Consider the following 18,914-nt stretch of genomic DNA (forward strand, 5'->3'; position numbering starts at 1 on the left):
TACAAGCTATGTCAGAATTAGAATATTAATTATTTTTTTAAATCTGTTTTTACAAGTGAATCGCTTGAACTAAATGATCGAAGTCACGATTTTGAATCAAGCGGTTCCAGCGTAAATGACTCGCTCAATTGATTCACTTTGTCTGTTCCTGTGCTTTTCGCGACTTTAGCCATGTTTACATCCATGGTTTACACGACACTGTAAGTAGTAGTACTGGTTTAGCTGAAATAAGAGAAACATGTATGATGTTTGCAAATAAAATATACATTTTCCATTCTAAATATAACATTCAACACAAATCTACGAACATATAGAGGTGGGTTAATCGGTTTATAGCTAACTAGTGAAACACTGCATTAAAATGGCCAGCTGCAGCTTAAAATACATGTTAGATGGAAACATTGTGCATTATGATGATCGAATTCATAGCTTAAACATTTCGGCTATCATATGTTCTTATTGCACACATGTGCGTTTGGAGTGAGATGCACTAAAGCAGGTGCATTATATAATGTGACATGTATGTTACTAGTAGTTGCATGTTAACAAAAATGGCCTAAAATACTGCAACCAAATCTAATGCTTTTTTGTTCTTCGCAGGCACGAAATAAGATCCAGCTCAGACACTTCTGAAGGAGATTACAGACTGAGACAAACCACCTTCCTAAAAGACAAATGAAATAGCGCAATGTAAGAGGATTCTGGGCAGATTAGGACAGGAACACATAAGGTGAGATATGAAGTGATGAAATATGTTTTGTCAGATTGGTGTCAAGCCCGTCCTGGCCTAGAATCAACCTGGAACGTAATTCCATCAACTCTCAGCAGCCAGAGGCTGAATTTCATTCTTCTTAACCCAAAACCTGAAGTACTGTGTGTTAAAGCAGTTTTCTCTAATGCATCCCATGTCTGACTCGCATATGCAATTATCAGCGTTTCTCTGTTCTCAAACTGAATTACCTCGTAACCCTTTGAGATATTTTGAGATGACATGATTATTTTATGAAAATGTAATGAATTTCCACTTTCAACTTTTTTGACTTGCTGATGCAGCAAAGTACTCTTTCCTATAAAGTTTGCTGCGTTAATTATTTTTTATTTGATTAGACTTCCAAAATGTGTTCTTTTTTTATACATATTTCATTTAAAATGCAAAACAATTGTATTTATTTTTAAGACGATAACCTGCCTAAATAAATCATGCATTGTAATACACAATGAGATCTGTTCCATGTACATTTTTTTTCTTCATATAAAACCACTGAATATCTCATATTTTAAACTGGCTTATACAATACTAGTCCTACTGTTTATGCACTACATAATATCTAAACTCTGACAGTATGCACCTTTTCTATATTCATGAAAAACTATGCCACACTGCAGTGCAGCCAAAAGCAATATAAACTATATTTTAATATCTCTTTCTTGATTCCAGTTGATTGATTGCACTGTCAAAGGTAAAGACATTATTACACAAATTTACATTTAAATTGTAAAATAGCCATTTTTACTCGTACTTTTTTGACTGGAGACCAGTCAACAGTCACTGAATTACAAAAAACAAGTTTACTGTGAAAACAAGTTCACTGTCCCACAAGATAAAAATTATTGTCGTTAATTAAAATGCAGTAAATGGTTAAACATTTTTTTTCTTTTTTTTAAGCCAAATCTCAAATTTGTCCTTCGGTGTGACTTTCTCAAGCACGGTTCAATAAATTAAAACGTTTAGAAATAAAATATTAAATAAAATATGATAATAAAAAAAGCATGGAAATGTTAATGAATGCCTCCGGCATAATTGTACAAGTGACTATTTTAGTAACTGGCAATATGTTTTTCATCCATATATTTCTGATGCATAGGAACTTGATACATTTTGTCTCTAAAAAACATGTATATTTTTAATTACAAACTGTATGCATTTTAAATGATTAAATAAGACTTGTTTAACTCATTTCTTTTTTGATCATTTTCAGTATTCTTAATTTATCTATGTAACATATTGATTGACTAAGATGCTGAATTTTATTGATAAATTATTTTGTTTTGATTAAAAAACATGTTAATATTATTTGTATTAAAATTAAACTTTCTTTCTCATTTCACATGTTCAAAATTAAGTAGAAATACTTTAACTACCATTTCTGTTCTTTTGTGTGACGTAACGTCCTATGGTGTAAAAGAACCAAATATTTGTTTTTATCTCAAAATATCTTATAATATTGCAGAAGGGGAGATATAAATATCACACAATTAAAAATGGTATAATTTTCAGCAGTTTTGAATGGATGACAGCAAAGTTTGTCTTTTTGTCAAAGTTTGTCTTGAAATTGTTCAACAAGTTATGGGGAAAAATGATGTTAATTAAAATTCTATATTAAATAAACAGCACTATATGTAAATAAATCTCTCATGCTATTTGTATTTTATTATGTCACTACGTCACACCATAGAACACATTTATGGATTTATGGTACAGTTTAGTAAAAATGTAAAAAAAAAAAAAAAGAAAAAAATTAAAGTTAGGGACCCTTTGTATTTTCTGTAAGATCAGACTTCACACCAATATATGCATTTCTTCCGCAATGTTTTTTTTTTCTACAAAAAAAGCATTTTTAGTGCCTAACTTTGTCAAATACCCATAAATGTTTTTTTTAATCTACTATGTATTACAAATACTAGTATCCACCAGCAAAAGTAATCTGTTACTCTGGACAAGACTTCTGATTCAGTGATTAGCCCCCCAAAAAAAGAAAAAAGAATAACATGCAGTAAACAGCAAAACTATTTGCGTTACAAACCAGTGTTTATAATTATGATAATGAATTAAAATAATGTGATAACAAATACCAGTTTGCATTATCAAGGGCATAAGGGACTGTTTTTGTACAGGTAAAATAACTAGACGCGAATGACACCGGAAGTCACGCACATTACAATTTAGAAATGGCGGTTTCAGCGCTTACATAAAAAAATAAGGCGAATATTAGTGCATACTAAAGAGTATACTGGTGTTCTATTATGCACACACGGTCTGCAGATGAAATCTGATTTGTAATCAGCGAAAACACGTTCATCCTCGCCATCTGGTGTTCACATAAGGTATTTTGCATATCTTTATTCTCTCTCAAATGCGGTTTCTCACTTTGTGAGGAAAACTTAGAGGTTTTTACTCGTTAGAGGCGTTAAAAAAACATTAAAACTATAAAACAAAACAAAAAATATAACACCGACCTTTCCCTATGACAACAGCCCGCTGTATGCCTACATAAAGCATCAAGCAACGATAGTGTCTAGTTTGTGTCCAAAAGTGACTTTTTCATTGAAGAATGAAAGGATGAAAGTGTGTAAGGATCTTATCAGAGGTCTTGATCCTCTGAAGTGCCCTTCTGAGTCCCATGATCAGGTATTAATAGACCTGTGACCTAAATAACCTAGTGGCCTATGCAGTCAATGCGATGCCCCCCAAACCACCTACTGAGGACGAACAACACTTGCCGTCAGAAAAAAGGTAATGTGACAATTAAATATATAATATATAGGATAAAACATTTGAAACTTTCGCTAGTCTGAATGTGCACTTTATCGTGTGTCTAAAGCAGGGTTGTTTACTTTTTAGGTTTAGGCTAGTCACTGTCAGACACGGTCGTTGTGATTTAGCGCTATGTGATGATATTAGAGACTTTGACACACATTATCACAGATTAAAGGATTTAAACAAACATTTATGCTCGCTTTTAGACTCGCACGTGGTGTTATTTACAGTTTGCGTGTTGTTTGCAATCACGTGAGCGTCATAGTTTGCTGGCAGGTCGCAGGTCACGTGATGGCTTTTATATTTTATATTGTGTATAATCAGCATTTAAGGCGAGACACTGCAGGTAATGAGGGTAAAACAAATAACTAATAGTTATAAGCTTACTTACCCAGTTGATTGATTACACTGATAATTGCAAACATTTTTTGCATTACAAGTTTTCCAAAATGTTAGTGTAAATATGCAAATGAGGCATTATTTAATGAAATATGCGCTAATTTGCATTGTATAAAAATCTAAACACTGGATGAAGTCAGTTTCAAAATTCTTGTCTTTTTTAGACATAGAGTCAAAAGTTTTTACAGTCAGCCAGTAAACACTATATACGCCTATATATATTTTTACAATCTTTTGGGAATAAAATGTATAAAATCAAGCAAATTATATAGGAACAAATCCCTCTTTAAAAACCTTCAGAATATAGACAGGCATAAAAAATGTAAAGTTTGGTGTGTGTAAGAGCTACTCAAGTGGAGATTTATGGCTCAGTGCAGGAGAAAAAACTCATTTTCAGAAAAAATATGCATTGTAATTGAAATCCATTGACACAAATAGATAAAGTGCTATAAAAGAAACACTTAACAGTGTTTTTTGGATGTTTTTGTTCCACTAGTCTGAAAAACACTTTATGAAAAACCAAAAAGCCCAAAATGTCAAACTTGACAGGTGCATGAAAAAACAGTGTGATGGATTTGGACACATCTGGAGGGGGTTTTGATGAGGATGTGGCAACTCAACTGATGATTGAGCAGAGTCTGCTGCAGCGCCTCAAACAAGTGGAGATCAGAAGCTCGCTCTCCGGTGAAACATGCAGGTGAAAAACACTTTAAACTTTTAATAAGTTCAGATTTATTGAATTTGTTGATGCTTGAATTAATATGCTGTATTTTTGTCTGCAGGATTGTTCAGATCACTCCTGAGAGAGAGAAGATATTCAATGCAGTAAAGCATGGTATGAATGGGTCAATCACACAATGACAAAGTCATATTTCATCACGAAATAAAAATAAAATATATTTTGTGTTGTTTCAGCACTGTAAATCTTTTTTTTAAATGTGTTTTATTTATATATTAATTTCTAAATGAATATTTTCATGATAAATATGCACATTTTTATTCGTTTTCTCCATATTATTATTATTATTAATAACTCTCTTCTTGTATTCTCAATGGAGATTATAATTACAGTGGTACAGTCACAGTGTTCTGCATTATATATAAGAAAATAATGTTTTTAATTAAAATCAGTTGAAATCTTCGCCACACATATATACTAACATTTGTTTCTTGTTAAGGTAAGGTAAGGTTTCTTGTTTTTGTATTGTAACATTGTTTTCATTTAATTTAAATAATAATTTAAAAATAATTAAGCACATTGTCCCCTAATTCTCAGATTTCTAAATGTTCAGATTTACTTTATACTTTTATTTTATACTTTTAAAAATATATATATTTTATATTTAAATATAAATTTAAATATTTTATATTTTAATTTAAATTAGGTGAAATTAAAGTAGTACAACATATAAAAACTGTATATATATACTTATTACTTATGAAATATTTTTTTAAAATAAATATTTTAATTTAAATGAATAAATATAAATTAAAAATAAATAAATATTTTTAAATATAAATATTTAAAAATAAATATTTTAATTTAAATTTTAATTAAATTAAAGTAGTACAACAAATTCTACAATGAATAAAAAAACTGTATGTAAAACGGTTGTTTTATACTGTAAGAAAATGTTATGTTTTCATTTAAATGAGATGAAATTAAAGAAGTGCAACAAATTCAATACAATGTGTAAAAACTGTAAAATTATTATTATTATTTTTAAATCCTTTTTAATTTTCCAAAATGAATTAAGCAAATTGTCCCCTAATTCTCAGAGTGTTTAGATTTACTTATTTTATAGTTTTATTTTGTACTCAAAAAAGTCCTTATATTCTTAATGGTGATTAAAAATACTAAAAGAAAATGTTATATAATAAATTATATATATGTATGTGTGTGTGTGTGTGTGTGTGTATGTATGTATGTATATATATATATATATATATATATATTTTTTTTTTTTTTTGGAAATTAAAATTAGGGACATTACAATATATATATATATATATTAATATTAATATTAATATTAATATTAATATATAATTATTAATATTGTTATTTTTATTTAAAATTAAAAGTCAGCAAATTTTTCCCTAATTCTCAGATTTGTAAGTGTTCAGATTTACTTTATACTCTTATTTTATACTTTTTAAAATATATATATCGTACAACAAATTCTTCAGTGTATAAAAAACTGTAAAATTATTATAAAAAAAAATCCTACTTAATTTTCCAACATTAAGCACATTTCCTCCAAATTCTCAGATTTCCAAATGTTTAGATTTACTTGTTTTATACTTTTTTGTACTTTTTAAAAAGTCTTTATATTCTTAACAGTGATTAAAAATACTAAAAAAAAAATGTATATTTTAATTTAAATGAGATATAATTAAAGTAGTATAAACAAATTCTACAACATGTAAAAACTGTAAAATTCTAAAAAATGGTTTGTGCTGGTTTAGTGTTGCTCTAGCAGTTAAAATAAGCATAGCTATGAAGTTCACCAGTATAATTCAGTTTAGAATCTTCTGTTCTTTGGTTGTTTTATCAGGTGATGAAAACTCCCTCCGTAAGCTGACTGTCCATCAGCGAGCTTTCTCTGAAGAGGATGACACAGGCTACATCCCCTTACATGAAGCTGCCATACAGAACAACCAGAACATCCTTGAGATCACATTTAATGGTCTGTAGTGAAGATGCACATAATATTTCATCATTATTGTTGATCGTATGTGTTTCACTCATAAACTGTGAATTCATGTGTTCATCAGCCTCTCCTGAGGATGGCAAGCACAGAAAGACTCATCAGGGTAAGACGGCTCTCTTCTTAGCTGTGGAGAAAGGTCTGTTGGACAACGCTTGTTACTTGCTGGACCATGGTAGCAGTCCAGACACCCTGGATATGGAGGAAGACTCGCCTCTTGTTGTAGGTCAGAAAAGTCCACAGGTCATTATTCACCTGAAAAAATAAAAAAATAATAATAATAATAATAAGAAGAATATATATATATATATAATTTATAATTTTTTTATTTAATTATAATTTTAATTATTTTTACTTATTTTACATATTTTAATCTACATTTTAATAAAACATTTAATTAACTGAAAACAAATAAAACATTTTTGTTACTTAAAATGAAAAAAAAAAAACATTTCAAGCAGTGTTATTGTAGTATAATGCAGATACTATTATTATTTTATTAATATTTTGAATGAGTTTTTTAATTATTATTATTATTTTTAGTTTAGTTTAAAATTAAACAGAATTTTAAGATTGTAAAATGTATTTATTTTTTATTGTCTATATAGGTTTTATTATTTTATAATTTATAATTTACATTTATAATAGTTATTCTATTACATCATGTTTAACTAAATGCAAATAAAAAATGTTGCGTTGGCAATTAGTTGAAATAAAATAAATATGTTTATTTATTTTTCTTCATTTCATTTCATGTAACAAATTTTTTAAAATTCAATTTGATTTTGTTTTTTCTGGTTTGGACTTTGAAAATAATAATCAAATTTATCAAAATGAAGATTAAAAAACGATGTGCCACACTTTTTTAGTCTGTATGAGTCTTTATTAGTCTGTAGTAATATGGTTCACCAAAAAAAAAAAAAAAAAATTAATAAAATCACATGCAACACAAAAATTAGTGAAATCCATTGTTGCAACACAGATATAAATTTGGGGAACATATCTTTGTCTTAAAAACAGAATAAAACGTGCTTTTTTTTACCTTAAAATATGCATGTTAAATAAAATCTATATTCAAAATACAACCACTTTATTTGTGTTAAAAATATAAATATTGTTGCAATTATATACCAGGATACTTTAATAATGGGTGGGAACGTGCAGATTTTGTTACACAAAAAAACTTTCAAATTCAGTTAAATGTATTTTAAAACTAAAATGTAACATTTAACTCTACAGAATACAAACATGTATGATTTATTAATACCTAAAGTGTATTTTAACAGTTGTAAAGTAGATGGACATTATCCCAGCCCCTGCAAATAAAGAATGACCTTCCTATTTAAAAAGCCTGCAATCTCAAATTCAGATTTTCTGATTTCAGGAGCTCTTTCGGTTTACATTCTGTCTTTATTCTTCCTGACCAAGTGGTTTTATTCCAACAGCCATAAGAAACAATCACTACGACATGACGAAGCTCCTTCTCAACTTCAGCGCCAGAGTTAACCAGGAGGGGGCGAACCGCAGGACGGCCCTGCATGAAGCCGCCCGGCTGGGCCTGATGGATTTCGTGGATCTGCTGCTGAAGTACGGAGCTCATCCCGATCCCAGAAGCTCCTATGGCCTGACGCCGTTGGCATTAGCCGCACAAGCCGGACACCTGGAGATCATCCGAACGCTTCTCCGGAGAGGTCAGAAGAGAACCGGATGCAGCCTAGGGTTATTAGAGTTAATGAAAAGTAAAATCAAAACTATTGAAATAAAATAAACATTACCTTAAATAAAATAAAATACACTGCTGCTCAAAAGTTTGGGATCAGTATGACTTGTAATGTTCATCAAGGCATTTATTTGATCAAAAATACAAAAAACAAAAAAACAATAATACTGCAAAATGTTATTACAATAAAAAATAATGCTTTCTATTTTAATATACATTTAATTTCACATTAATACTGAATTTTCATCAGCCATTACTCTGGACTTAAGCGTCACATGATCCTTCAGAAATCATTCTAATATGATGATTTATTTTTAGAAGTATTAATGTTGGCAACAGTTGTGCTGCCAATATTTTTTGGAATCTGTGATACTTTTTTCAGAATTCTTTGAATAAAAAGTTTAAATGAACAGCATTTATTCAAAATATAAATCTTTTCGAACAATAATAGTCGTTGCTATCACTTTTGATCTATTTAACACATCCTTGCTGAATAAAAGTAATAATTTCTTTAAAAAAAAAAACAGAATAAAAATTTATTGACCCCAAATTTTTTTATTTTAGATTTTTTTTTTAATTCATCAAAAATCCTGAAAAAAAGTATCACAGGTTCCAAAGAAATATTAAGCAGCACAACTGTTTCCAACACTGATAATAAATCAGTATATTAGAATGTGACACTGAATACTGAAGTAATGATGCTGAAAAATTTAGCTTTGATCACATAAATAAATTAGTTTTTTAATGTATATAAAACGTTGTTTTATATCGTAATAATATTTCACAATATTAAATTTGTTTCTGTATTTTCGATCAAATTAACGCATAAACGCGTCTTGATGAGCAATAGAAACTTAATATATAAAAAAATCTTACTGATCTCAAACTTTTGACCGGCAATGTATAAAAAATATATATATAAAAATAACAATATTTTTTTTATGGAGTGAAAAATTACTGGGAAAAGTTACTGCAAATTTCAAGGCTTTACTATTTACTATTAACAATAGATATTCATTATATTATACTTTATATGATATTTTTGATAATATTAGTAATAGTAATAGTAGTAATTTAAATGATTAAATCAATAAAAACATTTTATTAGTGCACAAAATAATATTTTGAAGTAGTTTATATATTTGATAAATTTTTAGTTTAATTTTAAAGTTGTATTTAGTTTAACTTGATGCACTAAAGTAGCTAAGATTGATATAAAAATGAATAAAAACAATATAGACAGTAAAATACTAAAAATGCCAAAAACACAACAAAATGACCAAAACTTCAACTAAAACTAAATTAAAAACCAAAAAAATAAAAAATGAAAGTAATTCAAAATATTAACAATATTAAAATAACACTTGCAGCCATGAAGTATTATTGTAATTATATGATTATTATTTCAATGCTTTTACAATAACCATTTATTGTATATAGTTTATTAATAGTGGATATCCATTAGGGCTGGGCGATTAATCGAAAAATAATCGAAATCGACATTCAGAACCTATAATCGTTAAAATTTTTCCAGGAAGATTATTTCAATTACTTTCCCTTTAAAAAACACAAGCGCTCCGTTACGTTATTCCGCCGACATGTCGATGGAGAGCTTAAACAGTATTTATACAGTAAAAAGTATTTATAGGATATACAAGGGTAATTTTATTTAGAGGAGATACTGCTTATTTTCTACTTTTAATATGAAAAACATTGAAAATTATTTATTTTGTTTCCAATAGTGCAAGTTATTTATTTTCACTAATTTAAGAAAAATGTGACTTCGTTTTAAGCAATGCTTGCTTTAATTTCAGTTGTTCAACACTGATGTTCAATTAATAATCATAGATCGTAGATAGTGTGTTTCCTTCAATTATTTTAAAATCAAGTAATGCACCCTTCATCCAAAAATCTCTCGCTTGTAATATGTGAACATATTTACTGTACAAAACTTGTCAGTGAACTATGAGGGCAAAAAAATAATTATTATATAAATATAATTAAATATAATTTTATTAATAAATAAAATAATCGTTCATTAATCGTAATCGGGTTAAAATGTTCAATTAATCGAGATTTTGATTCTAAGCCAAATTGCCCAGCCCTAATATCCATTATATTATACTTAATAAAGTATGGTATCATTGATAGTATTATTATGTATTTAGTAGTAGTAGTAGTATTATAAATTATAAATCAATAAAAGACATTTTATTAGTGCAAAAAAATGTATTTGCACTAGTATATTATAGACTTTTATTAATGTTTTGAAGTAGTTTATTTTATTTTATTTTATTTTTTTTGTTTAGTTTAACTTGATGCACTAAAGTAGCTAAAATGGATATAAAAATGAACAATATAGACATAGTAAAATGCTAAAAATGGCAAAAACGCAACAAAATGACCAACATTTCAACAAACTAAATTGAAAACCGAAAATATAAAAAATAAAAGTAATTCAAAATATTAACAATATTAAAATAACACTTGCAGCTATGGAATGTTTTTGTAATTATATGATGTGTTATTATGTCTTGTTGCTCTGTATTTGTGGTTTGAAAAGCAATGAGTGGCTTTAATGCAGTGCATTTGAGAAAAATGGCATTGTGAATGTAAATAATAAAAGCTGTGGTGTTGTGTTCAGGTGCTGATGTTGAGTCTCAGGCTCAGGATTGTGCAACCATATTATTTGAGGCGTCTGCTTCAGGAAACCCTGACGTCATTTCGTTACTGCTGGAGTACGGCGCTGATGCTAACATCCCTAAACACACGGGACACCTGCCCATTCACAGAGTGGCCCATCGTGGACATGTGAAGTTAGTATTGCATGCTGTATAGGTTTCTTCTATGACAATGAATGTGACGAAGCATTCTGAAGCCTTCATATTATGTTCTATGTTAAACAAGCAGATTAAGTCCAGGTTTAAACTTTTTAAGTACACTAAAAGTCAAATGTTTAAGGTTTTAAGTATTACATTTTAATGCATATATAACCAGTGCATACTGGTAATAATACTGGGAATAATTACGATTATTTAATGTTTCTGAAAGATGTCTCTTATGCTCACCAAGGCTCACCAAGGTTTTCTATTGTAATATATTTTAAAGTGTAATTTATTTTTTTGTGATGCAAAGCTGAATTTTCAGCATAATTACGCCAGTCTTCAGTGTCACATGAATGAATAAAAAGTATAATATTTTTTATGAATTATTATACATTTTTATTAATATTTTTAGTGTTTTAAGGTTTTAGTCATTTAGTTGCATTTTGCTATTTTTATATGTATATAATAATTCATTTTTATTTTAGCTTTAATTACTTTAGTGCTTTAAGTTAAATTAAATTAAATTCACTTAAGTTGTGTTGGCTACTAGCTAAAATAAGTTTATTTTATATTTTATTTATAGTAAGTTAACATTCTTCAGGTAACAAAAATTGTTTTCTATTGATATTGTAGTTAACTATAATAACCCATATAAACCTTTATTTTGCTATTTTTATTGGTTTTTGAAAAATATATAGTTTTAATTTTTCTTCAGTTTGTTATTTTAGTATTTTAGCACATCAAATTAACTAAATAAACATGAACTAAATTAACTTTTAAGGTTTTAGTTGTAGTTTTAGTTAACCATAATCCAAATAACCCATTATTTTTATTTTTTTTATATATAGTTTATATTTTAGTGTTAGTTATTTTACTACATCAAGTCCAAGAAAATAAAAGTTTGCCATTACAAGTTTTTTTTATATTAATGTGTATTAATATATATTTTTTTTATAATATTAATGTTTTATTTCATTTCAGTTAACTTTTAAAGGGTTAGTTTCAAACCCGTAAGACCTTGGCAAAATGCATATCGTTGAAAAGGTGTATTATTTAAAGGGGTCATCGGATGCCCATTTTCCACAAGTTGATATGATTCTGTAGGGTCTTAATGAAAAGTCTCTAATATACTTTGGTTAAAAATTCTCAATAGTAGTGTAAAAAAACACCCTTTTACCTTGTCAAAATCAGCTCTGCAAAAAATCAATTCATTGAATTGCAAGGTCCCTTTAAATACAAATGAGCTCTGCTCGCCCCGCCCCTCTCTGATGTGGGATTATGAGCCGTAATGTTTACTTTAGGAGCATTTAGCGGCGAACCTTGCCAACAAGCACATTATTAAGAAAGGCCATTTGCAAAGATGCATAAAAAACCCTTAAACTCACTTCTGCTGTGGGTGAAGCTGCATCACGAAGGATTCACACAAACATAGACGCATATGTAGATCGGGATCAGCGCTTTCCTTTTTAAAAACAAAAGTAACGTTATCCTCTGCGTCTTCAGCGGCTCAGATGTCGAAAGTAAATGAAGACTGCTATGTTCATTATTACATCCAACAACAGAACACCTCATTCGCTCAATCTGAGACATTCTTGTCTTCCTCTGCATCTGAGTCACACAATGGCGATTGGAGTCGGACTGTTTCAGCTCGGTGAGGGCGGGTCTAAGGTAAAACGCTCATGTCAATCAACTTTTGTGGGAGCGGCCTCTGCCTGGTTGCTGTCATACCAACAAGAACCTGAGAATGTGACCTGATTTTAAAAAGGGAAAATTACTTTTAAAGATTAGAAAAATACCACTGGGTGGATTTTTATCATTGTAGGGTGGTTGTGTACACAAACTGCCAACACACATTAATGTTCAAACAACATGTAAAAGTGAGTTTTGCATCCGATGACTTTAAGGCCCGATAAGATGGAAAATAGCAGTAAATTAATTTTCTGGTGTCTCTTTGTGGTTCTGCTATTTTTAGGGTTAATGACAGAATTTTCTTTTTTGGGTGAACTAACCCTTTAAATTTAATGGTTAAATAGTGTTTATGGTTTTAGTTTGAGTTTAGTTTGTAACTATCATAATTTCTCTCTGTAGGGCTTTGTCTCTGCTGATACCCGTGACGTCGTGGGATGCGGTGGATGACAGTGGAATCAGTCCTCTTCATTCAGCGGCGGCGGGTGGACACACTCAGTGTCTGGAGATGCTTCTGAAGGCCAATTACGACCCCAACTTCATGCTGCACGCGTGGGTGCGCCGCAGCTACGACGACAAACGCCAGTCCGCGGTCTACTTCGCCGTCTCCAACGATGACGTCGCCTCCACCCGAGTCCTGCTGGAGGCCGGAGCGATGCCCAACCAGGACCCCGTCAAGTGCCTGCAGGTGGCGCTGCGGATGGGCAACTACGAGCTGATCAATCTACTACTTCGGTACGGAGCCAACGTCAACTACTACTGCAGAGTGAACACCACACACTTCCCGTCAGCCTTACAGTATGCACTGAAGGACGAGGTGGTTCTGCGGATGCTGTGTAACTATGGCTATGATGTGAAGCGATGCTTTGACTGTCCGTATGGGGAGGGATCGCACGTCCCGCACGGTTACGAGGGCTGGAGTGACACTGTCATTAAAGACACACTGGTGAGTTTGACGTCTGGTGTTTGATTGATGGTCTGGCGTGTGTTTTAAATGCTGTTTTCCTCTCGCTGTAGTTCTGTGAGGTCATTTCTGTCACGTGGCTCAAGCATCTCTCAGGAAACATAGTCCGCATCATGCTGGATTACATCGATCACGTCACCTTTTGCTCCAAATTGAAAGCTGTGCTCATGGAGCAAAAACAGTGGCCTGAAATCTGCAAAATTCAAGGTTTGTTCATGAACCATTTATAACAACAATTATAACAGATATTTATTTTCTTTCAGGTAATATTATTATATATTATTGATATTACTAATAATAATAATAATACTATTTACTGTAATTCTAATGTAATTTTACTGTAAAACACATTATTGTATGTGATATTTGGTTTGGATAGGGATTTCAAAGTGTGAGAATCATTTGATTCAGATCAGAACTTTGGAGCAGGTTCGTGAATCATTTGATTTAGATTTAGACTTTGGAGTGCGGATCATTTGATTCAGGTCCGAACTTCAAAGTACATATTGTGAATTATTTGATTCAAATCAGAACTTCAAAGTGTGTGCTGCAAATCCTTTAATTAATTTTGGGACTTCGGAGTGAAAATCATTTGATTTCGATCTGGACTTCAAAGCACGTATTGCAAAGTCATTTAATTTAGATTGGGAGTTCAGACTGCAAAACATTTGATTCAGATCATAACTTCAAAGCATGTACCATGACTCATTTGATTCAGTTCAAGACCTCAAAGCGTATTGCAAATCATTTCATTTAGATTGTGACTTCGAACCTCAAATAATTAAATTCAGATCGGAACTTCTTAGCGGGTTCGTGAATCATTTCATTCAGATCGGAATATCAAAGTGTGTACCGCAAATCATTTGATTTAGATCAGGACTTCAGAGTGCGGATCATTTGATTCATATCGGAACTTCAAAGCGCATATCGCGAATCATTTGATTCAGATCGGGACTTCGAAGTGTGTACCGCAAATCATTTGATTTAAATCGGGACTTCAGTGTGTGGATTGTGAATCATTTGATACGGATTGGGACTTCGGAGAGTGTATAATGAATCATTTAATATAGATCAGGACTTCGGAACGCAAATTGTGAAACATTTGATTCCAATCAGGACTTAGGAGCACATATCGCAAATCATTTGATTCAGATCGGGACTTTGGAGTGTGGATCACAAATCATTTGATTCAGATTTGGACCTTGCAGAGTGTATCGCAAATAATTAGATTCAGATTGGAACTTCGGAGTGCATATCGTACATTGTTTGATTCAGATCAGGACTTCAGAGCATGTATTGCAAATCATTTGATTCAGATTGAGACTGTGGACCTTGTATTGTGAATACATTGATTCAGATTGGGACTTCAGAGCACATATTGTAAATCCTTGGATTCAGATCGGGACTTCGAAGCGTGTACCACAAATCATTCGATTTAAATCGGGACTTCAGTGTGTGGATTGTGAATCATTTGACTCAGATCTGGACTTCGGAACACTTATTGCAAATCATTTGATACAGATCGGGACTTCGGAGAGTGTATAATGAATCATTTGATACAGATCGGGACTTCGGAGAGTGTATAATGAATCATTTGATTCAGATCGGGACATCGGAGAGTGTATAATGAATCATTTGATACAGATCGGGACTTCGGAGCGTGTATAATGAATCATTTGATTCAGATCGGGACTTCGGAGAGTGTATAATGAATCATTTGATTCAGATCGGGACATCGGAGAGTGTATAATGAATCATTTGATACAGATCGGGACATCGGAGAGTGTATAATGAATCATTTGATTCAGATCGGGACTTCGGAGAGTGTATAATGAATCATTTGATACAGATCGGGACTTCGGAGCGTGTATAATGAATCATTTGATTCAGATCGGGACTTCGGAGAGTGTATAATGAATCATTTGATTCAGATCGGGACATCGGAGAGTGTATAATGAATCATTTGATACAGATCGGGACTTCGGAGAGTGTATAATGAATCATTTGATTCAGATCGGGACTTCGGAGAGTGTATAATGAATCATTTAATATAGATCGGGACTTCAGAGCACAGATCATGAATCATTTATTTCAGATCAGGACTTCAGAACGCAAATTGTGAAACATTTGATTCCAATCAGGACTTGGGAGCACATATCGCAAATCATTTGATTCAGATTTGGACCTTGCAGAGTGTATCGCAAATAATTAGATTCAGATTGGAACTTCGGAGTGCATATCGTACATTGTTTGATTTAGATCAGGACCTCAGAGCATGTATTGCAAACCATTTGATTCAGATTGAGACTGTGGACCTTGTATTGTGAATACATTAATTCAGATTGGGACTTCAGAGCACATATTGTAAATCCTTTGATTCTGATCGGGACTTCGAAGCATGTACTGCAAATCATTTGATTTAAATCGGGACTTCAGTGTGTGGATTGTGAATCATTTGACTCAGATCTGGACTTCGGAACACTTATTGCAAATCATTTGACTCAGATCTGGACTTCGGAACACTTATTGCAAATCATTTGATACAGATCGGGACATCGGAGTGTGTATAATGAATCATTTGATACAGATCGGGACTTCGGAGCACAGATCATGAATCATTTCATTCAGATCAGGACTTCAGAACGCAAATTGTGAAACATTTGATTCCGATCAGGACTTGGGAGCACATATCGCAAATCACTGGATTCAGATTGGGACCTTGCAGAGTGTATTGCAAATCATTTGATTCAGATTGGAACTTCGGAGCATTTACCGCAAATCATTTGATTCAGATCGGGACTTTGGAGCATTTACCGCAAATAATTTGATTCAGATTGGAACTTCGGAGCATTTACCGCAAATCATTTGATTCAGATCGGGACTTTGGAGCATTTACCGCAAATAATTTGATTCAGATCGGGACTTTGGAGTGTGGATCACAAATCATTGGATTCAGATTTGGACCTTGCAGAGTGTATCGCAAATAATTTGATTCAGATTGGAACTTCGGAGCATTTACCGCAAATCATTTGATTCAGATCGGGACTTTGGAGCATTTACCGCAAATAATTTGATTCAGATTGGAACTTCGGAGCATTTACCGCAAATCATTTGATTCAGATCGGGACTTTGGAGCATTTACCGCAAATAATTTGATTCAGATCGGGACTTTGGAGTGTGGATCACAAATCATTGGATTCAGATTTGGACCTTGCAGAGTGTATCGCAAATAATTTGATTCAGATTGGAACTTCGGAGTGCATATTGTACATTGTTTGATTCAGATCAGGACTTCAGAAAATGTATTGAAAATCATTTGATTCAGATTGATACAGGTTTGCAAACCTTTTTTTTCAGAATAGTGACAAAAACAGCAACTTACTAAAATGGCTTATAATTACGCCCATAAGAATTTTGTGAAATTTGGATGAACTCACAAATCTGTTGTTTGATCTCTTGATATTTAAGGAGAGAGCTATAGTTTTTAAAGTCAGATATGTTACTTGTTACGACTTGTTATGATTTTCAAGGGTGTATAATTTAGTAGAGACACAATGACATGTCCCTACCAATATCCAGTGACAACTAAATTATCCCTAGCAATAATTTTGCAACAATGCCAAAATCAAATCTACACCCTTGTGAAAAGTATATTAACTTCAGCTCATGTCATATTTGTGTTTTGTTTCTTCACAGAGAACGTGCGCTGTCTGCAGCATCTCTGTCGGCTGAAGATCAGGGCTTGTTTGGGTCGGTTGCGTTTGAGAGCTCCGATCTTCATGAGTTTCCTTCCATTGCCAGATCGACTGAAGCAATACATCCTATACAAAGAATACGATCTCTACGCTCAGAAATGCCAAACGCAAAGCAAATAAACCAGAACACACACCTATAAAAACACTCTATTACATCTCAATGCAAGTATAATGGACACTCCATGATAGACATATTGTCCAGAATTATGTGCATATTCTTTACAGTTAATCTTAAGTCTTAATGTTAACAAATGTGACCCTGGACTACAAAAGCAGTCTTAAGCAGCACAGGTATATTTGTAGCAATAGCCAAAAAAACATTGTATGGGTCAAAATGATAAAACATTTAAAGATCATGTTCCATGAAGATATTTTGTAAATTTCCTGCCGTAAATATATCACAACTTAATTTTTGATTAGCAATATGCATTGCTAAGAACTTAATTTGGACAACTTTAAATGTGATTTATTTATTTAAATATCTAAATTTATTTATTTAGATCCTAACAAACCATACATCAATGGAAAGCATATTTATTCAGTATAAATCAAATTGTTTGTGGTCCAGGGTCACAAATATTAACAAATATGTATAGAACTCAATAATTTGTTTAAATAGGAAATAAATAATATTTGTTTTTAAATAAAATATAGCCATTAATGCATTTGTTTATGAAGAATGGCGGTCTTTTTAAGGAAGCACATCTGTGTAAAAAAGGATTTTTATAAATTTAGAAATACATTTTAGGAGGCTAAAGTTTTTATGCATGTTATTTCTTAAAAAATGAAAATAAATAATAAAATAATTTAACAGATTGTCTCATGAAATTATTTAGATCATATTTAACTGATTTTAACAACTCATAATTAACACTTTTTTTTCTCCATGTTTCCAGACTAATATTCCATGTTTCTATTTTATTTCAAATAAAATATTTGACATACATCAAACAGCTGTCAGCATCCCATACGTCTGAAACCTTTTTAGTTATTTTATAAATATTACAAAGATTATGAGTGATTTGGAAAAAAATGTACTTTTTAATTGAACATATTCATTTTAAAAATAGTTAATTATGAATGAATATTTTTAATAAATGATTTATATAATATATAATTATATATAATTTATTTTATATAATTATTAATAATAATGACAATAAATGATAATAATACAATAGTAAATAAATAAAAATTAATATTAATCGTATTAAAATCATATTAAATTATAAATTAGTATTCATAATAATAAGCTTCGTTTTTTTTATTAAATATACATTGAATATTAAGATATAATACTATAAAGTATTAATATTTTA

The 18,914-nt window shown here is 31.1% G+C and overlaps 1 protein-coding gene across 1 annotated transcript; it reads left to right on the plus strand.

The window, feature by feature from the left end:
• Positions 1-4,479: 4,479 nt before the first annotated feature.
• asb14a (ankyrin repeat and SOCS box containing 14a) lies at positions 4,480-18,315 on the plus strand. The gene is made up of 9 exons (XM_073826220.1): positions 4,480-4,634; positions 4,720-4,772; positions 6,493-6,624; positions 6,713-6,871; positions 8,091-8,336; positions 11,010-11,181; positions 13,279-13,822; positions 13,894-14,047; positions 17,537-18,315. The coding sequence occupies exons 1-9, from the start codon at positions 4,507-4,509 to the stop codon at positions 17,713-17,715; spliced, it is 1,767 nt and encodes a 588-aa protein (XP_073682321.1). The 5' UTR covers positions 4,480-4,506; the 3' UTR covers positions 17,716-18,315.
• Positions 18,316-18,914: the final 599 nt, after the last annotated feature.

The sequence above is a fragment of the Garra rufa genome, chromosome 20 (genome assembly GCF_049309525.1).
Source record: "Garra rufa chromosome 20, GarRuf1.0, whole genome shotgun sequence".
In the NCBI taxonomy this organism is placed as follows: Eukaryota; Metazoa; Chordata; class Actinopteri; order Cypriniformes; family Cyprinidae; genus Garra; species Garra rufa.